A 25,266-nucleotide genomic window follows, 5' to 3' on the forward strand; every position below is an offset into this window, starting at 1 on the left:
AATGGACCGAAACAGGTTCAATCCAAACAGGGAAATTTAGAAAATGGGTCGAGACTTGTTTGTTTTACGTATCTGACAATAATGCGCTATACTCCAAGAAGGGAAGATGAAAAATCCTGACTTAACTTTTTGAAATCCTCCAAAATCTTTTGTATTTTGGTGATAAAGGAAATTATAGCGAAAGAGACTAAATGGCCTTCACTTGTGATAAGTGACTCAATATTACTTCCTATATTTTCTGCTGATGACTTTAGAATTATACAGTTGTTATGAGTGGAGGAGGAAGCATGATCCCTTTAATGAACAAAAATAGATTTACAAAGATATCGACCACAGTAAACACCAAACATCTGGTAACTGAGTTGTTTCTCCTTTCAGTCAAACGACGTTTGGCTTTTGGCTCCTTTTTTCATCTACAGTAGCCTGTAAAATAAGTCCTTTTAAAAAAAAATCTCTAAAGTTTGTTTTTCTGTTTCAGTGCTGTTTGTGTTAATACCGGTCCACAGTTTGGACACCACTAGCAAATGTCTGACTCGACCTTTCAGTTGAGAACATACCATCAGGTGGCGCAAAGGGATATGTGACGATTTTTTAATATTAAAGTCATTAATTTATTTACATGACGGAAGCCAAGAAGCTGCATCGTGCTGGCAAAGGGAATGGACTGTAGAATACAACTGAACGGGCCACTTTGAGCTTAACACTGCGAATATTTGCGAAGAGATAGGAGAATCTGTAGCGCAAGCAGGAAATAAATTTAACTGATTAATAAGGCAGACGGACAGTGATTCCGCTGAGTGTAACCTAGTCAGTGATTTCGTCCTCCCGAAGAGCGAATATTTTTTCCACTGCACGACTTACTGGATATTCCACCTGAAGATGGAGTTTGGAGAAAGGAAGAGGAGAAGGAAGTCGCAGAGCTTTAAACTGGTCACGGATGGAGGTAAGCTGCTGAATGAATGCAAGACCTTGCAAGACGCGCGTCTGTGTCTGGGTGTTTGTCTGGCGCTGTGCGCCAGCAGAGACGACTCTGTAAACAAAAGCGATAGCCACGACAATGCCCAGTCTGTGCCTCGGTTTTAACCAGCAGCTAACTATAGGGATTCACATCTTGCATGTAAAAGAAAATAAAAGAAACATCCTAGACATCAGTCTTAACGCGGCTCATTCCGGTTAGATTTTTAAGACTGAATTAAGTAAGCAAATTGAATAAAATGTGAAAATATGTTGCGCACTCTGAGCTCGTAACAAGGAGCTTCAACTGTGCACTTTTTGCTTAAGCTGTAAGGAACACACCACCTCTCTTGACTACACTACTTCATATCACCTACAGGTGGTGGTTTTTGCATGGGATGGGGTGGGGGTGAGGTGGAGGGTTCTGCTTTGGTAGGCATCACAGCTCATTAGCCCGCACAAGCTTCAACCTTACAAGGCAAAAGGCCGCAATATCATCTGTCACCAAGGTTTTGTTGCGTTTCTTTACAGCTGTGCTTCATAACGAAACTATTCAGTTTTTTTTCTTTGCAGATTTAGAGCCTTCATATGTGATTAACTCCAGCTCCAAAGATGCCAATGGGGAGCCAAAGGATGGTGCTATGCCTGATGGTATGTGCCATTCAGAGAATGAATTTTGATTATATATCATACAAAATATCAGTAATTACATGAGCACCATTCTCTCTTAATGTAGCTTGGCTGGAGGATGAGGGCATGGAGATCAAAAGGCAAATCACAGGAATGATGAGGCTTCTGAGCGATAAGACCAGCAGAGTATACCAGCGTGCTGGTACAGAGCAGGATAGCTTAACAAAGGAGCCCCAGGAAAAGCCTCTGAACTGGATAAATCAGCCTGAACTTTTATCTCTGGTGTCAGAGGACCACCAGAGCAACAGCTGGAACTCTGCAGAGGATCCAGGGCCTTCACCTTCATCCATATCCATCCCAGTCCCAAACAGCCCAGGCTGCGGCCAGTACAGCACACGCTCCAGAGCCCTCAGGATTCTCAACAGCACAAAGGGTTTAATCAAAGTGAATGAAACTAATGGTAGGATATCGGTGCATGTTTGAAAGGAGAAAACTACTAAACAAATTTTAAGTTATTTGAAGAATAGTGAATTTCATTAAATATTGAGTGATGAACACCAGCAATGGCTTACACCTTTGTTGTTACATTAAAGCATGTTTGCACTTGTGTGCATATGTTAGAGTGAACAAGCGCTAACAAATGCATCCCTCATTTCCCCGCAGATGTAGTTCCTCCTACTGTGCCAGAAACGCCCTGCTGTATGTGTAACTGTAAGGGCACCTTGCAGGCTATTCTGCAGGAACTACGTGGCATGAGGAGGTTGATGCAGAATCAAAAAGGTTAGTAAATGAACACCAATACACACTCTAAAATAAAGAGATAAACACAATATAATGTTTTTCTGCCTTTTAATAGCATCTTTAGAAAAGCAGGAAAGGGCAGCATCGCCGTCTCAACCTCGCCTAGGTGCAGGACCCAGTCCTCGCCACAGGCCTCGAAAGAGGAGACCAATCTATAGGATGGCTCCGCTATCTGTGTTTAGCACCAGAAGAGCTGGTCTTGCTCCTCTGGATGCATCACTGCTAAAAGCTGCACCTGTGGAATCTGTAAAGAAGCGAGAATGTGAGAAACAAGACTCATCTACAACCAACAATCATCCCATCTCCTCTGACATTCCTGTGCCACCACCTCAGACCAACCCAGTGACGGTCAACAACACATCTCCTCTCCTGAACCAACTACGGGAATCACAAGCATTAGAGGTAATCTTTACCTTAGTGTGGATGTACGTATGCAGCAACGTGTGCTTACCAAGCCTCATTTGCACGCTCAATTTGATTCAGGTGCACTGCACCTGTCTTATGAATTTGAACGTGTATGTGTATTTGCATGTAAAAATACTTTGCAGCCTAAACGTTGCTTCTTTTGTGAAGCTCCATATCTAAAAAAAAGTTTAAGTACCTTGATTTTTCCTTGTTTTTTGCCTAATGAGACATAAACCTTTGTGCAAACATCCTTGTGGTTTATTTTACAGCACATCTATGATTTGAGCTAATGCTAGAAATGAAGATAACGTCTTCTCGCTTTTTCTTTCTAAAAACTCATATTTCAACTGGTGACATTTATTTAATGCTTTACAATTAACACTCTGTGTTGCTTGACTCCTTCACAGTCTGAGGTGCGTCTTGCAGAGGATTATGACGTGTTTATTTCTAAGGCCCAGCTAGACTCCATTCTGGTCAACTATACACGCTCAGGCAGCCTGCTGTTCCGGAAACTGGTGCACGTCTATGATTTTTAAAAGCGTTTTCTCTGTCGTTCTGATTATATTATAATCGTGTGAAATGTGAACAAAGAACAAAAATGCTGCTTGGTCAAGAGCTCTGCTGTGTGTTTAGGTGTGTGCCTTCTTTGATGACGCCACGCTGGCTAACTCCTTGCCAAATGGCAAAAGGAAGAGAGGGCTAAATGATAACCGTAAGGGCTTGGACCAGAACATTGTGGGTGCCATTAAAGGTAAGGCAGAGAAAGAAAAACTAAAGTGTAACTACATTTCTGAACAAACGTTAATGTAACTATGGTGTGTGTCCAGTTTTTACAGAGAAATACTGCACTGAACACAAAATAGAGAAGTTGCCTGGGCCACGAGACTGGGTTCAGATCCTTCAAGATCAGATCAAACTTGCAAGGAGGAGGCTGAAAAGAGGTTCTGCTGCTAAATCATTTAAACCATTTTAATATTTTTCCCTGATTAAGGTGGTAGAGGAAGCCCATTCCTTTTACAATACTTGTAAGGCAGCTCGTTTCAAGGCTAAAGAAAAGGCCGTCTGTCAATCTATGTTGTCTTTGGCTCTTCAGATGCCGTAGAAGCAGAAGACATCTCAAATGGACCATCCACAAGTATTAAACTCGTTATTATGATTTTTACACTTATGGGTGTCTGCCACACGTGGGCACACACACAGACCCATACATTAATTCAGTTGTCTGTTTTGACCATTTTCTGGTTACTGGTTCCCTTCATGTCAGCCCTCCATCTTACAAAATCTTTCCATCAGCCCCCCTCTGAGTACACAATGGCTTTACCTCTCCCCACATCATTGTCACAGCACACACACACACACACACACACACACACACACACACACACACACACACACACACACACACACACACACACACACACACACAAGCTGGTGTTGCCAGCTCTCTCATTGGCTCATCGGTCTTTGTCATGCTGTCACAGTGACTTTTGACATTTTCATGCAGCTTTCCAAAATGTCAGCTAATTATCCTCACACCATGCCGCATATCCACTCTTTCACCTCTATATTTCACCCTCATTGTCACAATAGCATTTTATTTTGTTGCCATGTTCATTCATTAAGATATCTTTTTGGTGATAATATATATATCATTTTGACAGTATTTTCTTCCTTCTTTTAAAGGCTGTGATAATAAACAGGCTGCAAGTGAAGAGAGGATAGCAGCGAACACAACTGGTTAATCCAATGGCTGCCACGATGGCCTTACAGTAGAGTCTTGTCTTCATTATTTCTCTGAATTGGTGCATTTTGCCACTATTTGCAGCTGTTAACTGCTATGTGCTATGAATGTAAAGAGACATAAAATAGGACCAAACAAGAATCCCAATGTAGCATTTGTGTTCCAAAAGGCTTTTCGTTGGGGCCCCATTTAAATGCTGAGATTTGGAATTTTGTGAAAATAAACACTGAACTATATAGCGGTTAGGTAATAAAATCGGTCACTTACTGTTTACATAAAAGACAACAGCCTTAAAAGCTAACTTGTTTTATTTCCATGCAATGAAATAAAGATCAAACATCTCAAATGAGACTAAGTACTATAACACTATTGCGTTCATTTATTTAGCAAAAACTAAACTTCACGGGAAGCTGTTCATTGTGAATTGTGCCTTTCAAGTAACTTTAGTGGGTTTAATGTGCAGTGCAGCATCCACCTTATATCCAGACATTACATCCAAATGCAAACATCTTGTAAACATGGTCCGATATATTTCTTTTTGGGGCAAATTTTAATTCATTAAAAAAATTTGCAAATTAACAATAGGTTTGCAGTCTACATTTGGTGAAAATATAAAAATATATCGCACACTATAAATGTTTCTTTTTCTTTATTAGATTTTTAGGCTATGCATACCACTGCAGTTGGTGTCAATATTGTGATGACATTATGTATTTTCCTTTCATTTTTGCTAACTGTACATATATTTAAAAAATAAGGTTGATCCCACCATTAAATCTACTTTATTCAAAGTTGCTGTTCGTGTGTTTTTTTTATATTGTGTAAAGTATAATTAACAAAACAAAGCACTCAAATATGTTAAAAGAAAAGTTTCAAATTTAGGCTAATTGTTATCAAAACACAAGCTAAAAATGATAAAATAAAAGTTATTTTATCTTTTATTAGGGTAACTTCGAGCCAGGCAATGTTGTGTTGCTGTAGTCGCACTTGGAGGGAAACAGTAAATTAAAGGTACACTCCATTGTTGAGATTTTGTTGCCAGACTTCACAGCTCATTAAAGGGGATGTTGAAGCCGCCAGTGTGCAGAAGGAGGACCCTTTGAGATCTGGTTAGTTTCCTTCTTGCATTCTAATTCACGCATTTTTATAAAGGTGAGCAGAGGTTGGATACATTTTTTTAAAACACAATATGCTTAATTACTCACGATACTTCTACAGTTTTATTCGCTTAGACCAATGTTAGAAGTCAAATATGTGTCACTTTTCGTCAGGCTTTCTCGCAGGACAGCCGTTTGTAGCCCCGGTGCATGCTGGTGCCTTCCCCGCTCTTCTGTCGGGATCCGCCGCTAACGTGAAGCTGGTAAGGATAAAATGGTCAGAGCAATTAAAGGGGAAATGTTGCAAGAATATACCTCCGCTTTGGTCCTAAAATCACATCTAGAGCAGTTGTAAACACTTCTATTGCACCGCAGCGTTACAAAGTTTGCACACGTAGCAGGTGCAGCGCGGTTTTATTCGTGTTGACGCTAATGTTGCACACATCGCATGGCGAGGGACAGGAAAGGGTTAATTTTTTCCGCCGCCGACATTTTTGTTCGGCGCTCTACGGCAACTTTTTAACGTACATGTGCTACGAGCTGACACTGCGACTCAACGATACGCGTCACGTTTAGGTCGCAGTGTGCGTCTTATCTGTTTTTAGATGTGCAGCAGCTCTTGAAGTGGGTTGCTCATCGGCTCTTTGTTACACGGGGCTGTTCAACGGCTGCTGCATGGAGCAGCGTTTGCTAGCAAGAGCTAGCAGCAGTAGCCAAAACTGCATTTTCAGCAAAACAAACAGACGTAGAGGGTGTAGCTGTCATTATCAACGCACGTGTCTTAAAGCTGAGCTGCCGACAGCGTGTTATGCCGCTCACATCACACGGAATCACTCACACATCATTACTTTTATTGTTAGCCTGTGCCCACGGGTTGAATGAACTTGGGATCATTGCTTGTCTTGAACACTACCCCACTATACCAGTAACGGCCCCTTCATCAGCTCACGCCGGTTTATGTTAAAATCCGAGATTATAAGGAACAACCAACTTGCACGGCGTTTCAGTTTTATCAACTTTGTGGAGCTTATTTTTGGGAACACAAAAGTTTATTATATTTTCAGTGATTGGAGAGTATGGGGGGAGGGGGGGGGGGGGGGGGGGGCTTTTAGGTGATGCCACATTCATTATTGTGCATTTCAATTTAAAGGTATCCGACACCCCGTTGCCTTAAAAAAAGAATATAATAATTATCAAAACTAGTATTTAACAAATTAAAAACATTTAATAACAACTGTGCATTAAAATCGCCATGCAGTTTTTTATTATTTATTTGTAAACTTGTTTCAATCACAAAATACAACACGCCTGCATTAATAATATCACACTGATCTTTGAGTCGTGTTTATAGTAGTAACTTCTAATGTACTTAGGTGTTCCTAATATTTTGTCAACAGAGCTCTGGGACAAGATTTCTATCATTGCAGCAAAAGAGATGCCAACCAGCATCTCTTTTGCTCAACATTTGCATTTATTTTCTTGAGACACCCAGACACTGTCTCTAATCACCAGTTTTATTTATTTTTCATAGTCATTGATGTGGTTCTAGTGGTGCGGACCCAGAGCTTCTTCAGACATGTCTGTGAGGGAGTCTTTTAACCCTGAAAGCTATGAGCTGGACAAGAACTTCAGGCTCACACGGTTTGCTGAGCTCAAAGGCACAGGCTGCAAGGTTAGCTGTCTACAAAAAAATCTGCCTTGAATGTGTTATTTTCTTTGCACAGATTAGTGAGGAAATAATACATCAAAATTGTGGTCATTTTCTCTAATCACAGGTCCCCCAAGATGTGTTACAGAAGCTGCTAGAAACCCTGCAAGAGAACCACTATCAAGAGGATGAACAGTTCCTGGGGGCGGTTATGCCTCGATTAGGTAATTCTTAAAATCATATAGCACATTAATAGCAATGCTATCTCTCCCCCACCCCTTCTTTTTTTAAGCATAGCAGCAAATACATGGTCACAGTTCACAGGTCACAAGTGCAGACACTCTAAAATATTACATTAAGAGAGATATTCTTTATGAAGGCATTGGCATGGACACGTGTGTGATCCCCCTCCGGCATGGTGGCCTTTCTCTTGTCCAGACAACAGACTACATCTATCCCATTGTGGATGACCCTTACATGATGGTAAGGACCTTCCCTTCTTCATTAGCATTACTTTTCTGGTTTTCTTTCATTAAATTACTTTGCATACCAAACCTGTATGTGATGAATTTTCATGGTCTCTTTTCTATAGGGAAGAATTGCTTGTGCCAATGTTCTAAGTGACCTGTACGCCATGGGAGTTACTGAGTGTGACAACATGTTGATGCTTCTGGGAGTCAGCAACAAAATGTCAGAGAAAGTAAGACACATCTTGCTTAAGTAAAGGTACACTTGCTGGACACTTTACTAGTACCGGGTTAGACATCCTTTTGGCTTCGCAAATGTTTTAATTCTTTGAGATTCACCAAAGTGCTGAAATAATTTCTTTGGAGATTTTGGTCTATATTGACATGATGGCTTCACACAGTTGCTGCAGATTTGTTGGATGCACATCCAAAAATCCATCCAAATTTTGACCTTTATCATCCAAGTGTGGCACCACAAATTGAGACTCATCAGACAAGGCAACATTTTTCCAGCCTTCTATTGCCCTGTTTTGGTGAATTTGTGTAACTGTAGCCTCAATTTCCTGTTCTTAGCTGACAGGAGTGGCATCCTGTGTGGTCTTCAGGTGCTCTGGTGTGTAGATGCCTTCAGGTTTGATGTGCTGTGTCTTCAGGGATGTGTCTGCAGACCTTGGTAGTAACAAGTGGTTATTAGAGTTACTGTTGTCTTCCTATCGGCTTGTAATGGTCTGGTGTTTCTTCTCCCATGTCTGACATCCAGTATTTGCTGGATAGTTTCTCTTTTTTGGACCATTTTCTGTACATTTTCTGAGATGGTTACAAAGGAAAATCCCAGTAGATCAGCGGCTTCTGAAACGCTCAGACCACTAGCAGCCATGTTATGTTCAAAGTTACTTAAATCAGCTTTTATCTTAAATCAGCCCATTCTGATGTTCAGTTTGAACTTCAGCAGGTTGTCTTGACTGTGCCTCCATGCTTAAATGCATTGAGTTGCAATCATGCGATTTGCATCAATGAGCAGTGGAACAGGTGTACGTAATAAAGTGACGGGTAATTTCATGCAATAGCCCTAGTACTGGAATCATATTAGTTTGGGACATCTCTTATTATCATCAGTGCATTTAAAATGTCCCGAGCCTCGACTCTGACATTCTTCTGTGTTTACAGGAGAGAGACAAAGTCATGCCACTGATCATCCAGGGATTCAAAGATGCATCAGAGGAGGCAGGGACGTCTGTAACAGGAGGTCAGACGGTGCTCAACCCCTGGGTAGTGATGGGAGGAGTTGCAACAACAGTTTGCCAGCCCAATGAGTTTATCATGTAGGAATGAGTTCCTGCTGCATATTTTGCTGTTTTTTGCTTCCTTGGGTGCCTTAAAACAAGCTTGACGATGCTGTGTCTGACGTTTTTCAGGCCAGACAATGCAGTGCCAGGAGATGTGTTGGTGTTGACCAAACCACTTGGAACACAAGTGGCAGTTGCAGTGCATCAGTGGCTAGATATTGTAAGTCTGCCAACTCGTTTCTGAATAATTTTGTTAAAAACCTGTTGTTTAATAATAACCAGTAACATCACTGCCTATTTATGCTTTCTTTGTGTCTCTGAAAAGCCTGAAAAATGGAACAAGATCAAGCTGGTGGTGACGCAGGAGGACGTAGAGCTGGCCTACCATGAAGCCATGATGAATATGGCTCGGCTCAACAGGACAGGCAAGACCATTAAGAGCATGTGACCTTTTCTGCCTGCCTAAACTTTTGATTATTCTCGGTTACATTTTAACAATAGCATTACCGAGTATGTGGTTCTAATGACTTTGTTTTCTCTAGTAATTATTTGTTAGTAAGAATGTAATGAGTATTATTACCCATTAGATTCTATTATATTACTAGTTGACATTATTGCATCCAGATTACTTGAGTGTTTGCAGATTTTTGGCAATAAACAAATTGATCATCATGATGCCTTTCTTACTGTCTTTTGCTTGCAGCTGCGGGTCTCATGCACACGTTCAATGCTCACGCAGCGACCGATATCACAGGGTTTGGCATCCTCGGCCACGCTCAGACGTTGGCACGACAACAGCGAAGTGAGGTGTCTTTTGTCATCCACAACCTCCCAGTGCTCGCCAAGATGGCCGCCGTGTCTAAAGCCTGTGGGAACATGTTCGGGCTCATGCATGGCACCTGTCCTGAAACATCAGGTGTGTGCGTGTGTATTTTAATGTTTTCAAGACATTGAGATTTTACCAAGGAATGCATTGAGGAATGCAGTAAGTTCTGGAAAAAGATCTTAGAAAATGAAAAAGTGTAACTAGAGGCAGCTCAACTGAATTTTATGTGCCATCAGTAAGGTAAAGCCACTTCTCACTGTAACTGATTTTACAAAAGACTGTGGTTCTGTTATTATTAATCAGCTTCTTTCTCTTTCGGGAAAATTTGTTTGGGGATGTGAATTGAGAGTTTAATCTCCTAACAATTAGGTAGCTAAATAAGTAAAGCAGCAATAATAACAGACCATAATTGGTTGATGTTCGGGGAGAGAAGCAAGACATGTTATAAAAATTTTACATTTTGATGTTTTGTCTGATTGAAAGTCCTGAGATTGTAACTATTAAAGGTTGAAATTTGGCTGAGGTTCAGCTGTCCTTCTGATTTATCTTTTAAGCATATCAGACTTTATAGGCCATTAATTTCTTCAAGACAGTGTTGGAAGATGGCAAGCGTGTGTAATTGAGGCAGTTTGATGAAGGCGCGCATCTACAGTCACATAAGTGTCTTTGCTTAACTATGTGGAGATGTTACAGAAGCCGAAGAAGTTGTTAAATAATCTACAGGAACTTGAGCGCATCAGTTAAAAGATCTATCTTTGTGATTAGTTTATCTGCTTAATGTTTCATGCTGTGATCAACAATCTGCAGCAGAATTGATATCAAATCTGTTTTCACACATGCACTTTATGCATTAGAGCTGTGTTTTTTTGTTTTTAAAAAAAAGTCTGTTATATCCAGTTGGGCCCATGTGAGAGTGGTGCACATCATGGAGAATTTGCAGAAAGCCAGTGGATGTCATACTACCTGCAGGCAGTATTTCCAATAGTGAGAACACCTCAGGCACCGATAATCTCCAGCTGTGTGCTACATGCAAGAAATGGCAAATTTGGACCTTGTGAATTTGTTCATGTATAAAAATGCCTTTAGAGTTATCTGTAAGAAGGCCGAGTACTCCCTAACAGTGTCATATTCTAAAAATGAGTGATTTAATTAGACTTAAATCTTCATTTAAGTCACTTGTCTGACAACATCTCCTTTCATTTCTAGGAGGCCTGCTTATTTGTTTACCTCGAGAACAAGCTGCCCGCTTCTGTGCCGAGATCAAATCCCCAAAATACGGAGAAGGTCATCAAGCATGGATCATCGGGATTGTAGAGAAAGGAAACCGCACTGCTCGCATCATTGACAAACCACGAATCATAGAGGTGGCACCACAGGCGGCCACACAGAATGTCAATCCAACACCTGGTGCAACTTCTTAAACCTCCTCTGTTGCATCACAGACCGGACCCCAAAAGCTCTGAGTGATTTTAGACACATAAACTACAGAACCATCCTAGAGTGTTGAAATATATACACAAATAGTATGTACACAGAAAAGACTGGGTTGGCGTGCCATCAACATGAAAACAGCTCCACACAGTGGCCCCGTGGGGGCACATCACTACCCAGTGGACTCCACCTGCAGTATCCCCGCGATAAAAATTGGTAAGAAATAGAGCATTCTTAAAATCCACTTGCTTTTGTTGTCTATTGTACTCTGTTATGTTCAGTGTGCTTGACTGGCAGGCAGCTTCTGATAGGAGATAATCTGATACTGCTGATTCATTTTGAATCATTAGGAAGTCTGGAGTCGGTTGCCTCTTTGGCTCTCTTAAAACTGCTCTCATCAAACCATGGTGGCGTTTTTGTTTATTGTTCATTTACTTTGTTGTACAGTTATACAGCTGAGTTTTAGTTCATTGTTGTAACTGATGCCTTGAAAGAAAATAAGTGCGACCAGAATGGCTTGTTTTTTATTACTTTGACTTTTTGTATTGTCCCTGCATAAACTAATAAACCTTGATCTATTTGAAATTTGGTCTCACTTGTGTGGATAAACTAAATCAAATTGGCCATGTAGTTACAGTGTAGTTACAATTTTGAACTAAAGTTTTATAAAAAACAGATACTTCTCTAAAGTGGTTTCTTATTGTTATACATCATCGTGTGGTCATAGATACATTAATATCTGCAGAACCCTCAGGAGATGAACTGTAAACCATCTGCATTTTCATTATGTCATGTTTAACATAATACAAAATCGGAATGTTATATGAAAAACTGCCTAAAACTTCTTTGTTAGTCCACAAGTACAGGATCTTTTTTTTTTTTTTTTTTTTCCCCCTCATCATTGCCAGAGTATGTACGGCAAGAACGCTGATTTACAGTGAAGCTTCCAGCTGGTCAAAGGTCAGATAGCAGGGATAAATCGGGAAGCTCTCTGTAAAACTTCAGGAACATGTCAAAATCCCCTTTGCCACCTCTTAAAATAAACTTCTCTAATAAAAAAAAAGTTTTTCTGTGTCTGTCGTCAATGTATTTAAAAGCACAAGTACTCATTTTATTCTGTAATGAATAGGAATACAAAACTGTGCAAAAATCTTGAGTCACTATTCATTTCTTCATATTTTGCAAAGAAATTGTGAAATGGCTGCAGCGAGTTATTGAAACGTTCAAGAATTAATCTGAATACAGTAAACGAGACAGAAATAGAGTTTATACAAATGTAACAAGTTTGAAAGTCAACATTTGGTATGATCACTTTTATTCTTCAACACAGCATGAACTCTCTTAAAGTTTGTTGTAATTCCTTTAAGTAGTCTTCAGGAATACTTTTCCAAGCTTCTTAAAGGACATTCAAATCTCTTCTTTAGATGTTGACTGCATTCTGTTCCTACACTGCTTCAATAATGCTGAGATCTGGACACTGGGGAGACCAATTCATGAGTGGTAGTGCCTGCCCACCAATTCTTTTATACAATAAAGACATGAATTTCAGATAAGCTTTATCTGCTTTGGATAGTTTTTATACTTTATTTCTGTCAAACTGTGTTTTCTTGGGCAATTTTTGTAGATTTACATACAGTAATGGGAAAAAATTGCATGTTTTTGCAACAAAATGTTAGTAACAAAATGCTTTAATATGATTTAATATTAGTTCTTTGCTAACTTTTCTGTTGTATGTTTACACAACACTGGTTCACGGCTCGACTTAGGCGTCTTCTTATGCTTGAATGAATCATACGTCAGTTTTATGTCGCTTAACACCACCCCCCCACCCCCACCCCCCCCCCAAAAAAACAACAAAAAAACCCAAAACAAAGACTAGTCTGTACAGAAACAGTGAAAAAGCAGCCAGTGTCCACAGAAAAACTTTGAATGATCTTCAGAAATCTTTCGGAGCTCAAGACTACTTAAAGTAATTACAAATACACCTGGGTCCTTGGAAGCCAAATATAAAGAAATTAGGGCTGGTTTAAGACTTTTGCACAATACTGTATGTCATCCACAAATTTACCAGTATGATGAACTATTTTCTATTGATTTGTATTCATGGAGCAATGCTTGCACAAGAGTTTAAGGAGACAATTCACTCTCCTGAACACAATCTCCTAATTTTGACAGCAAATTTCCCACAGCTCTCACTAAGACCTGTCAGTGCATTGCTGCTCTGTCATGCCTCTTTCAGTCCCTACACTATGTCATATATCTGTCTATATATACACACACACAGCTGATGTAATCATTTCAAACTGAATTTTCCAATCTTCCACAGCAGTGCCACAGAAATCACTGATGATGACTGCACTAGTTATGCATTAGTTGCATTTAGTGTGTTATATTTTTAATCACTAATGACAGCCGCCTTAAAATCAACAGCAAATTCTTAAATACAGGCACATAACAAATAATTTAGATCTGCAAATATAAGAACACATTGGCAGATATATTTACAGCTTTCATAAGATCATGAATAAATACATATTGTAGCTTTATTTACATTACATTGGATTTATATACAGTGAGGGTGGTATGTGTATGTGAGGAACTATTGTGTAAAAAGAAATACATTTCTTTATCCCCGAATATAAACAGGAAAAACATAGATGTGTAATAAATATTGTTTTTGTCTGAGAGGAATGCCAAGCTCCTGTGCTGTGACTCACCACAGCAGCCCAACCTGTCACCAGAGCCTTGTTTTATTTTTATGAATGAAGACTGAGTCACAGGTTGTATGTGCTCCAAATCCAACATACCCTGCCACACTCTCTGTTATATGTGCTTTTTCCCATTTTCCAGATGGACATACTTTGCATTCTGTGCTGTCTTATCATTTTCAGGCTTGAAGAGAGCTTGGATGTCAAGCATGGCCTTTTGAATATGCTGACCAAACCGATATGAGTCCTGCAGGTCAGACAGAGAAGGAGCAATCAGAGCAAGAGATAAAAACAGGAAGAGTTGGATCTATAGTATGCAGTGCTCTTTTTTTCTGTCTTACTGTGTCAGGACTGGAGAACTTGCTGGAGATGTGGAATGTGATGAGGTTTTCCCCAACAATGATATAAGACACACCGTAACCATCGTCAGCTACCTAAGATAACAAAGAGATGCTGTTACATTTCACATAGCCCTCCTTGATCAGGCCAGCAGGTAAGAAAGCTATGACTGTAACTTTTTGCACATGTTCATATTGCATCAAATTAACTCACAGGGCCAAATCCACCCCCACCACACACATATTTCGGGAACTTGTTGATGTCAACTAAATTGAGCTGCTGCTGTGGAGTCTGGCTGGTGGACAACTTCCAGGGCTCCGAAAGCACCTTTAAGCATTACGCAAAGACAGTGAATTTAGTTTGGAAAAGAGCATTATACAACAAAAACACATTAAAAACACATGATAGATAATAGAGCTAACCTTAGTAAGAAATGGTGAGTCAACACCAAGGTATTTAGATACTATATAGAGACAGAAAAGGTGACGATCGATCCCAGAACCAGTCATGGCCAGACGATACATGTTTTGGTGCTTTTCTGCTGCTTTCCGAAACAGGGCAAGTCTCTGGGCATTCTGACAACATAAACAACAGGCAATGTAGTTTCTAATATTTCTAAATAAATAAATAAAAACTGCATTAAAATAATTTTTAGATTTCTTTATCAATGAAGGAAAGTACCAGCTTGACCCTGTCAGAACATCCAAGAGCTTAAAGTCCAGGGCACTGACACACATTACCTCTAGGTCTTGGTCACCATGGTCTTAGTAGAACAACATGTTCTTTAACAATGTGACCCATCGGAAAATCTAAAACTGAGTACATGAACGTCCCGTGACTACAAGATAAACATTATAAACCACATTAAGTCCAAAGTTGTTGTCTATTTTTATTAAAAACTTCTCCATTAAAATGCCTTTGACCTGTGATTCTCTTTATACACACCTGTCGAGCAGCTGAATGATATGACCTTTTTATTTGTTGTGGACATGGTTATTTGTTTTGCCTACCGTCGCACCAGCGTCCTCCATGGCTCTGACGAATGCAACCGCCTCAGAAGTGCAGGAGCGCACTGTCTCTGTCCGCCCATCTCTGAACATACGTGTCATCGATGATTCGTACGTCAGACAGAACACACGCTGGTCCTATAAAGCAAAGAGTTATCTATTAGTTGATGGTTGTAGATACATTTAAAGAAATGTCAGTGATTCTATGAACTATGGCAGGCCTACCCTAAACTGGGCCAGCTGCAAGGCCAGCTGAATAAAGGCATCAGGGCTTGTTCTGCACTTCTTGATCAGGCCTTTTCCAAACTCAGCAAACAGATAGCCATGGAAGTCCACATCATCAGCTATCTGCTTGGCTGAGAGGTATGACGTTTCAATGACATTTTGGCACTTAGAGAGGGTAAAAGAATATCCTAATTAGTTTGTGTACAGATCTAAAACACCATTAAATTAAAAGAAAAAACTAAAAACAATACTGGATATAAGAAATAAATACAAATTTTTCTATACCTCATTTGGAATCTGCCATTGTAGTCGAGTGGGATGAGGCAGGTTTTTGTTCACATCCCCTTTACAATGTCCCTCCTCAGTGTATCCAAGATGGAAGCAGTCTGTTGATAGAATATACTTAAAAGAAAAAAAAATGCAGCTGAAGAAAATTTGCATTCTTTGAATCATTATTTGAGGATATTTTCAGAACACTTTTCCTACCTCCCACATGTGTCCTACAATTGGTGCATCAGCCCAAGAATGTTCAACATTTACACCCATTTTTCCATTTGGATAAGAGATCAATGTAAAAGATTTGTCAAACCACCTGCAAGAAAAACCCCAACTTCTTTTAGGGAATCAGTTTGGTCAAAGTCAATAAAAGGCTTGGTCTTCTTTGCCTACCTGTCATAACATTTTCCATGCAGCAGGGACTTGGCGTAGCTATCAAGTGAGTTGGTCTTTGCAGGATCGTAACCCTGCGGCTCATCATCCAATGTCAGGAAGAAGGCAGCTGACTCGATTGCATCCAGGGATACTTTGTTTATGCCCTGGCTAAAATATTTTATCCGAGCCTGAGCCCATGGAACCCTAAGGGTGAGAGTGAGACTGTTTCCCTTTTCTGCTGAAAGTGTTTGAACATTTAACCTGCTTACCTGCTTTTTTAAGGTGTTTTTTGTTTGTATATACCTGTATCCTGCTGTCAGGGCAGCTAGTTTGAGCTCTCCTGGTTGAGGTTCTGATGTATCATTGAGAATCCTTTGAAACTGTGTTTCAAGTTCACTGGGCAAAAGGTGACGGCCTCCAGTGTAAAGCCACACCTGGAAGAACCGACCCTTGTGGAAGACAACCAGGTGTTTCCGATCAGTCAGGTGCTGCACAAAATCTGTAAAGATTGTTAAGCCAGTAAAAAATTCGATTTAATTTAAGTTACACACAGTGACTTACTGAAAGCACAGCATCAAAGATATGTCCCAGTAGCTTTACAGAGTGATGGAACCTATTTGCTGTGAAATCATTAATAGAGATGTACCCACTAGTGCTGCATACTGGACAATGGGAAGTATCTTATCTGTGACTGATGATTGAGCACTCATACAGTACAGATCTAAACATTTGCTCACCTGTTTCAATGCCAGGAATGCGAGTGGTGTTAAACATCCTCTCCATCTGAGTAGAACACATAGGAACAGTCCCCAAAGCCCTCAGCTGAGCAGAAAAAGTTAAATAGAAGTCAACACAGAGTTTAACCTTGCAATAAAACGAGAGAAAAGAGTAATTGTAATGGCAAGCTATACCGGTGCAAGTTCACCACGTTCCAGTTTGCGTCTGTATTGCAACATGGCATGTACCACATTTCCTGCTCTTGCAGCCTGACGGTGTGTTGGGGTCACGTACAAGAGGTCCTTCACACAATAAATGGAATGACCAAACACAACAAAGTGACAACACAAAACAGAGAACAAACACAGATAACAGACACATTTATTTGAAAAGTTAAAGATGACGTGTTTAAATTATTTAAAATAAATTATTACCTCATTCCCATTACTAACAGAAAAATGAAAAAACGCTCAACTGATGTACTGACAGTTTTACATACCATTATATAGAAGTTACTGTTGACCATGATAGGACTCCTGCCCCTGAGGTAAATGTACTCCTCCCACCAGTCACTTACCTGGAGAAAATTACAGGTTTTTATTGTCTATCATTACAATTCAAGACAATTTCAGTAGCATGTTAGACAGAAAACACTACTCACATAATTTGTTGCCCACCATGATTTTAAGATTAGGCATCTCTGCAGTTGAGCTGCTTTGTTTTCTTTAAAATCACTGGCCAAAAGCTCCATTTTATTGTACTGCTCATTGTCCAGCAGAGGTCGAACTGACTCAAGGTACTGTAAAAAGAATATCATACGCAGGGAGTAGTGTTACATAGAAGCAGACGTCACGTAATAAAATGACTTCTATTTGCCCAACATCTCTAAAATTAGAAATATCCTGTCTCAGAGTGATGCAGAAAAACTAGTACATGCATTTATTACTCCTAGGCTGGACTACTTTTTACTATCAGGAAGTCCTAAAAACTCCCTGAAAAGCCTTCAATTAATCCAAAATGCTGCAGCAAGACTGACAGGGACTAGAAAGAGAGAGCATATTTCTCCTGTTTTGGCTTCCCTTCATTGGCTTCCTGTTAAATCCAGAATTGAATTCAAAATCCTGCTCCTCACATAAAGGTCTTAAATAATCAGGCCCCATCTTATCTTAATGACCTTGTAGTACCATATCAACCCATTAGAGCACTTTGCTATCGGACTACTTGTTGTTCCTAAAGTGTTTAAAAGTAGAATGGGGGCCTTCAGTTTTCAGGCCCCTCCCTCTGTTGAACCAGCTTTCAGTTTGGATTCGGGAGACAGACACTACCTTTACTTTTAAGATTAAGCTTAAAACTTTCCTTTTTGCTAAAGCATATAGTTAGGGCTGGGTCGGGTGGTCCTGAATCCTCTCTTAGTTATGCTGCAATAGGTGTAGGCTGCTGGGGGATTCCCATGATGCACTGAGTATTTCTTCTTCAGTTACATTTGTCACTCACTATGTGTTAATAGACTTCTCTACATTGAATCATTAATTGTTATTAATCTCTATCTCTCTTCCACAGCATGTCTTTTATCCTGTCTTCCTTCTCTCTCCCCAACTGGTCGCAGCAGATGGCCGCCCCTCTATGGTTCTGCCGGAGGTTTCTTCCTGTTAAAACAGAGTTTTTCCTTCCCAATGTTGCCAAAGTGCTTGCTCAGGGGGTCATTTGATTGTTGGGGTTCTCTCTGTACGTATTATTGTAGGGCCCCACCTTATAATATAAAGTGCCTTGAGGCAACTGTTGGTGTGATTTGGTGCTGTATAAATAAAATTTAATTTAATTTAATTAACAAAACATTGACATATCAGTTGAAAGGTATAACCAGAAATTCTGGAAGACATCCAAGACAGCTTTTCTGCAAGAGGACGTGCCAAGTTCTTCCCAAAAACCTACTGAAAAACTGTACACAATTTGAGCAGGGTGCAGGAAGGCTGCTGGAGCAGCATAGGTAGTATTTTTATACCTGTGCTTGGTTAGTCTAATAGGTTTTTGTATATCAACTGAATTATTGACAAGAACTTCAGCTGGTATAGATTGAGTTCAGTGTGAGTTTAGATTCAGGAACTGATGGAACAACAATAACTAAAAGCTTCTATGCATAAAAATCTCAACTACTTGTAATGATGTCCAGACCACGTTTCTATGTTTTTAGAAAACTATGGGAGCACAAATAAGATATGTGTTTCTGATCATGCAAATCCATTACTGTAACTACATACCCTGTGAATTGTATCATCCACACTGGGCACAGGAAGCCTGGGTAAGGAGGCCTGGAAACTGTAGAGCAAGGGTCTGCGTCCAGAAAACATCTTTACCAGGCACTGGTAACAAAAAAACAAACAGAAAAAGAAAAAAATCAGTGAAGATCCCTTCTCTTTAATGACAGAACCAAAAAGTCCCAAATGAAATAAGAGTCATGCCATGAATGAAAGTGAGACGAACATACCAGCCACACTTTAGTTGATGTACTCATTTTTCCATGGGACTCAAAAATCCATCCATGATAGGACAGAAGAGCTTTAAGAGTGTATCTCAGGAGGTAGATGAGGAACAGCCACAGTCCTGTGGCAAACAGGATGGCACTCAGCACTGCTCGTGTCTGTACTGACATACAGTCTCTGCTCAGAAAATGCAAAACACCGCCTTTGTCAATAACGACATAAAAACAGATAAATGACTCAAAATAACCGCATCGCTTGTCCAGTAAAGTCTAAAGGTCAAGTGAAATACTTCAAAACTGGGCTTTGTGGGATTACTGACCGATATGGTAGGTTTTCCTTGATGGTATCCATCATTCCCATAGACAGGTCTGTGTGGATATATAAAGAGCTCATCATGGCAATTACAACTATTAGCCAACTGGAGGGACTGGCAGGGTAGACTCCTGCCAATACACCATTCTGTGGATATAAAATACCACTATTGGTTAGTAACAAAAGGTCTCTCCTTTCAGTTTGGATATTACCATATTAAGTGCCAGTTTTTGTACCTTGAATTGAATGGCTTTCTTCTTCCATGCTGTCACTCCTGATAGGTAGATATTTTTGATGACTTCTTGGCTCAGTTTAAAGTCCACACCATCTGGGCGCACAGTGAACTGGAAGCCTACCGCCTGATGTGCCTCAGCCATCTCTGTGTTCTGCTAACATGAACAGCATTGAGAACTTATTACATTAAAAAAAAAAAAAAAAATACAGTGGTCTATAATATTTTATAATATCTCCTAATAAAAAATACACATAATAAATTAATGTTAATTCATTCAGGATTACAGAGACCAAAGTGGTGCCCAGAAAACAAATTTATTTACAATAAAATGTATCCATCCATTCATCCATCCATCCATTAAGTTTCTTACCCAGTATAACTGAAAATGAATATAAAAATTACTGTACTTAGAACTACGACCCTCAACTGTTTTGCTGGCCAGCTGTCCCTGTTTTTAAAAGGGGCTATTGGGGAGACGTTGGTAGGAAGTAAAACACTCCCAAACAATTAAAAAATAAAAATAAAAGAAGAAAAATAAAGAAGGAAAATTTAAAAAATAAATAAATAAATCAGCAAAAACCACACCATAAAATTATTTAAAAAATGTAAAATACTCCTACTGGTGATGTAATGCCTTAACTAATAGTTTATCCACTAAAATGTTTTTGTTTTTTTGGGTTTTTTTTTTAATGACAGCTACAAATGTTTGTCCTACCAAGATCTTAATGTCCAAAATGCATACCTTTTGTTGTTTAAAGTCCCACACAGGCCTAGAGGGTGTCGGCACCTGTCTTAACCACTGGATGCCAGGTAAAAAATGAAAATCTGAATAGTGGTTGTTAAAGGTTTCAGAGATTTACGACTTCATGGTGATAACACACTCTAAATTATTTTCCACAGAAAAAAGAAGCTATATCTGTAAAGATCCCAATTTTGAATCATGCCTACTTATTACTAGTCCATTGAAAGGTCGTCACTGAGAGACTTACAGACTGATTTTCAGCACTTGCCACTGAACTCCCTCATCATTTCCCTCATTTCTTTCCCCATTGGGCCATGCCCAGGTTTGACTAAACATTGGGTATTTCATTAACTGTTGTCATACCACAGTTAACCTCAAGAAAAAAAAAACAATCTTTCACAGATGTGACTGACGGCAGTTTTAAAGAAAGCGGCTCTATTTGTCCTGTTTGCTCATAATGTGATAAGGTGGGTCACTGGCAGAAGTTTAACAGGTGTCTAAATGCAAAATAAATACACTGAAGGTTGAAAGGGTTCAGTCTTTGTCTGAGAAATACGATGACCTTCCTTAATTCTTAACAAAAATATCAGGACTTCCCATAGCAGTCCATATAATGGTTGGGGGCAGCAGGTCTAGTATTTCTTTTTCCATGTCATATGACTGAACAGTCACCAAGTGGGACAAAGTTCAGTGGCCAGATATAGTGGTACACCGGCTGAGCATGTGTGCAATCCGCAGACGGGCATGGAAATATAAACACAGAATACAACACGCAAATGTGTGCAAACCTACTGGTATAATTTAAGATTTAGAAAAGCTCTGCAGCTTTGTTAATATAGAAAAATTTCAAAATCTCGCAGATATCTAAAGATTTTTGTCTGTTATTGAAAACCCTCTTATAATATTCCAATTTTAATGCCCAAGCAAAATTTTAGCATTACACTTAGAAGCAATCAGAAGAAAAAAAAAAGCAAACATGCAGAAATGAGCAAAAATAACTTTACCTTTTTAGGGCAGTGTGAGCCTAAACCAATGGAGCAAAGAAAAGCTATGACTTTGGTTTGTGTCAGTGAGGCAATGAATTTCTTCTGAGCTCAGGCTTATGTGCTCTGTGCCCTTGGAGTGGCTTTCGTCAGGTTGTGGTCAAGTTTGTCCTTTCCTGTGCTTTACACACCTCCCCACCACCATCCTCGGTTTCTCTCTCTCTCTCTCTCTCTCTCCCATGTCATTGTAACAAGACACCAAACAGAGACAGAGCCTAACTGGCTACGTAACTGAATCCGCTGTAGCGCTGTGTTGAGAAGTAACAGAGAGCCATGTGACATTTCACCTACTTAGAAGTACATCTCTGCTATGGCACCAATAAATAAATAAATAAAACACTGTAATACCAGTTTTATATTTGACACCGATGAGAATGGTTAAAATGGTAAATGGTAAATGGCCTGTATTTATGTAGCGCCTTACTAGTCCCTAAGGACCCCAAAGCGCTTTACATATCCAGTCATCCACCCATTCACACACACATTCACACACTGGTGATGGCAAGGTGGTGATGGTTAGTAGGACTTGAAGGTGTTAATCAAGGCAAGAAAGGTATTGCATTGTATATACTGCATTATTTTAATGTAAACAAATCAAACATTCAACATAGCGGGGTAAACTGGTCTTACATTTTAGGAAATATGAACACTGGACAACATAAGGACTGGGAAGTGATCTAGAAGTACTTGGGCTATTGCAAACTACATTCAGCCCAAAAGAACCTGCACACAACATATGTGTGCAAAGATGCTAACCATAGCATTAGAAATGAAGATAAAAGGTAGCTTCATAGCGAGTGAAGATGGGTAGAGGAGGGAAAGCTTTGAGGGAGAGTGTTTGGAGGTCCATGCTAACAATAGTGTTGTGCTCAACACTTGGCATCATCAGGATCTGATCACCAGCCACTGTCCCCTGACCTGCAAATGCCACTTTCTCAGCGCTGTAAACCTGGGGGGAAAAAAGAGCATTATCAACAATTTAAATGGAGTGAAAAATTACTTTGAATGAATATGTTATTTAGGCATCCAGATAATCCAGTGCTCTTCTAATATGAGTGTGGGTTTGTTGATTGTTTACCGGCCCCCATTTCTGTGACTCCGCACAGAACGAGGTTACCACATTCTCTGAGTTGTTGCCACCAATCACAAGCAGCCTGTCCGTGGCCCCCAGGAAGTAAAGTGTAGGGAGATCTACGCTGGCTCTGGTAAGGGTGGGAAGCAGTTCAGACCATACATCTAATAGAGAAAGAAAGAATTCAAAAGAACCATTTATGAATCAGTGTACAGCTTGTAAATGTAAATCTAGAGCCGGTGAACTATACCGAAGGCATTTTCCAGACAGCAGCACACATAAGAGTGAGCTTTCTGTGCTGGAAATAAAACCAGGTTTCTTTTGCTGAGCTTGGTTGCTTTTTTCCAGATGTATGCACCTTTCTTTGTGTTGTACTGCAGTAACAACTTCTCTCCAGTCCTCTGGATGCTCCCCAGCACATAGATACACTGTCCAAGGGTCGTAGCAAGAGGAACATCATGGGACAAAGACATGGTGAACTGGAAGTCAGTGAGTGGCAATGAGGACACAAACCTGAGGCAGAGATTATACCAATAACTAAAGGAAGCTTTTTTTTTTGGAAGAGAAACAATTAGAAAGCATCAAGTGCTGCAGAAAGCTGTTAGCTGTTTTGAACTAACAAAGAGGAAACAAACCTCCACTTATCTTTCCATGGGTCATAGCACTCTACAGCTGTGTAGAGAGCTGTGCTGGAGTCTGGAGTTACTAGAGAGTCCAAGTACCAGCCTCCCACTGCGTAAATACAGCCTTCACAGGCCACTGCACTGAAGTGCCTTCTGTGCTGTGGATATGACAGATGGCGACACTTTTCATTAGTGTTATATAAACGATGGAAAAAGACAAGGCAAGAGGAATTCGCTGGGGCTAAGACAAACAGGCAGACTGGCCACCTGCTTGAGACTCAAACTGGGAGACTGCTTACTTTTATCAGAGGAGATGTGGTGACCCACGTATGAGTAAAGGGATTGTATCGAAAGGAAGCCATGCTGAACTCCCAGCCTCTCTTCATACGCTCCCTGTAACCTCCTATGACATACAAGTAGTTGTAAAGCACCACTGTTGTAATACACCACTTATCAGCCCGAAAGGGAAGCTCTGTAAGTGGACACCAATCTCCACTGTCCTCTGATCCTTGCAGGGTGAATATGTGTCGTGCATGTTCTGTTTCTGGATCCTTCCAAGAACTCAGGTTCTCTTTCCGTAGGGTGCAGAGGTGTCGGTCTCCTCGAGTCCTCAAGTGGACAGCTTCTTCCCTCTCCTCTTCATTCAGGCACCTGAGGTATAAATCGATTTTAGTGAAAGACAAACATTTAAAATTGGGGAATTGAAACTTTGCTTACCTGATGATGTCTGGGAGCTCCAGCAGGTTTCTACTCAAGTAAGTCAGTACTGTCATCTTCAGTTCCACACAAAAGATCTCATGAGCAAGACTCAGGTATGACAAACAGTTAGATGGGCTGAGCTCATCTGTCAGGACTGACAGGCACTTTGAGAGGAAGGCATCTGCTAGAAGATAGTTGCTTACCTCCAGAGACAGAAAGAGAAATATAAGAAATCATGATGTCACTCCTAGGAATTTGAATTACTAGCCAAGGAGGTTTATATATGAAGCTGTACCTTTATATGTGCTCCCAACTCATTTTGAGGAACTTTGAAATTATTATTGAAGGAAAACTCAAGCAGATTGCGGAAGATGGAAGAGGACACGTGATCCATGTGGATGAGGCTCTCAGAGGTCTCTCTCATGCTGGACTGGGACAAAGCTCGGAAGTACTCACTGCACTCTGAAAGTCTTTGTAGGTTCACCTTTGAAATAAATTATTAAACCAAGTTTTTTAAACGGCCTTTTGTTAACCAGTATGACTGGAAATCTCACACTTTGCTTAATACTCACAAGAAAGGCATGTGGGCTGGTTTGGACTGTAACCTTGGTTTCATCACCATCTCCAAGGAGATATGTGCGGAGCGCTTCATTAGTCTTCCATTCCTCTGAGTCTGTTTGGCATAATGCTCTGTCTGTGACAGCTGAGGACGCTATCCAGTTGTTGACTATTGGAAAAGCATCCAAAATCCTTCTAAGAATGCATTTCAGCCAAAAGCTTACCCACTCAAAAAGTATCATAACGTATTGCCTGAGATTATTCATCTGAATGACAGAGCGCTGTCTGGATCAAAGTTGCACCTCACTGTAATTCAGAAATGAAATGCAGGTCCTCCATATAAGGTAAGCCAGGCCCGCTGAAGAATTCCAACAACCTCTGCACAATGGAAAAATAGAAGCATTTTAGTCCATGTGCTGTCAGCTGCTCTCCATTTCCCTGCCTCAGCTCTCACAGTCACGTGACCTTTAACGACGTAAACACCAAAACGTCAGGGTCCGATTTCGTACTGCTTGGCGCTCTAATAAGCACGGCGAATAAAATGCTAGAAAACGTTTCTTGCCCTGCAG

At 40.2% G+C, this 25,266-nt stretch overlaps 4 protein-coding genes across 8 annotated transcripts; 2 read left to right on the forward strand and 2 right to left on the reverse strand.

Annotated features, from left to right (window-relative positions):
- The first annotated feature begins 97 nt into the window (after positions 1–97).
- On the forward strand, positions 98–5,296 carry bend7 (BEN domain containing 7). 2 transcript variants are annotated; one of them, XM_086302354.1, is made up of 10 exons: positions 98–943; positions 1,528–1,605; positions 1,691–2,044; positions 2,248–2,364; positions 2,441–2,787; positions 3,198–3,305; positions 3,424–3,541; positions 3,618–3,731; positions 3,884–3,925; positions 4,474–5,296. In XM_086302354.1, exons 1-10 carry the CDS (start codon positions 880–882, stop codon positions 4,530–4,532), a joined length of 1,401 nt encoding a protein of 466 aa, XP_086158480.1. In that variant the 5' UTR covers positions 98–879; the 3' UTR covers positions 4,533–5,296. The 2 variants fall into 2 exon arrangements, with proteins under 2 accessions (XP_086158480.1, XP_086158479.1); XM_086302353.1 differs by lacking the exon at positions 4,474–5,296 and having other exon boundaries at positions 3,884–4,455.
- Positions 5,297–5,622: 326 nt separating this feature from the next.
- Positions 5,623–11,871, forward strand: sephs1 (selenophosphate synthetase 1). 3 transcript variants are annotated; one of them, XM_086298414.1, is made up of 11 exons: positions 5,623–5,640; positions 5,803–5,891; positions 7,160–7,300; positions 7,404–7,500; positions 7,656–7,759; positions 7,869–7,976; positions 8,911–9,065; positions 9,159–9,249; positions 9,355–9,454; positions 9,733–9,945; positions 11,062–11,871. In XM_086298414.1, the coding sequence occupies exons 3-11, from the start codon at positions 7,205–7,207 to the stop codon at positions 11,274–11,276; spliced, it is 1,179 nt and encodes a 392-aa protein (XP_086154540.1). In that variant the 5' UTR covers positions 5,623–5,640; positions 5,803–5,891; positions 7,160–7,204; the 3' UTR covers positions 11,277–11,871. The 3 variants fall into 3 exon arrangements, with proteins under 3 accessions (XP_086154540.1, XP_086154539.1, XP_086154541.1); XM_086298413.1 differs by lacking the exon at positions 5,623–5,640 and adding an exon at positions 5,664–5,683; XM_086298415.1 differs by lacking the exons at positions 5,623–5,640; positions 5,803–5,891 and adding an exon at positions 6,761–6,778.
- Positions 11,872–13,129: 1,258 nt separating this feature from the next.
- cpt1b (carnitine palmitoyltransferase 1B (muscle)) lies at positions 13,130–21,848 on the reverse strand. Of its 2 annotated transcripts, none has more exons than XM_086298411.1 (19): positions 21,707–21,848; positions 19,962–20,111; positions 19,733–19,872; positions 19,419–19,590; positions 19,192–19,293; positions 17,595–17,732; positions 17,433–17,510; positions 17,128–17,235; positions 16,954–17,038; positions 16,520–16,715; positions 16,235–16,420; positions 16,052–16,157; positions 15,851–15,967; positions 15,566–15,730; positions 15,344–15,478; positions 14,756–14,908; positions 14,547–14,660; positions 14,336–14,428; positions 13,130–14,241 (listed from the first exon to the last, which is right to left on the reverse strand). In XM_086298411.1, exons 2-19 carry the CDS (start codon positions 20,100–20,102, stop codon positions 14,110–14,112), a joined length of 2,361 nt encoding a protein of 786 aa, XP_086154537.1. In that variant the 5' UTR covers positions 20,103–20,111; positions 21,707–21,848; the 3' UTR covers positions 13,130–14,109. The 2 variants fall into 2 exon arrangements, with proteins under 2 accessions (XP_086154537.1, XP_086154538.1); XM_086298412.1 differs by having other exon boundaries at positions 19,962–20,114.
- Positions 21,849–22,323: 475 nt separating this feature from the next.
- On the reverse strand, positions 22,324–25,130 carry LOC147324547 (kelch repeat and BTB domain-containing protein 11). The gene is made up of 8 exons (XM_086302355.1): positions 24,712–25,130; positions 24,435–24,623; positions 24,158–24,342; positions 23,740–24,091; positions 23,453–23,598; positions 23,176–23,330; positions 22,824–22,981; positions 22,324–22,694 (listed from the first exon to the last, which is right to left on the reverse strand). Exons 1-8 carry the CDS (start codon positions 24,961–24,963, stop codon positions 22,509–22,511), a joined length of 1,623 nt encoding a protein of 540 aa, XP_086158481.1. The 5' UTR covers positions 24,964–25,130; the 3' UTR covers positions 22,324–22,508.
- Positions 25,131–25,266: the final 136 nt, after the last annotated feature.

The sequence above is a fragment of the Aulonocara sp. 'chitande type north' Nkhata Bay genome, linkage group LG7 (genome assembly GCF_057382095.1).
Source record: "Aulonocara sp. 'chitande type north' Nkhata Bay isolate Kocher_YH1m ecotype deep benthic linkage group LG7, A_spYH_male_GT1.1, whole genome shotgun sequence".
NCBI lineage: Eukaryota > Metazoa > Chordata > Actinopteri > Cichliformes > Cichlidae > Aulonocara > Aulonocara sp. 'chitande type north' Nkhata Bay.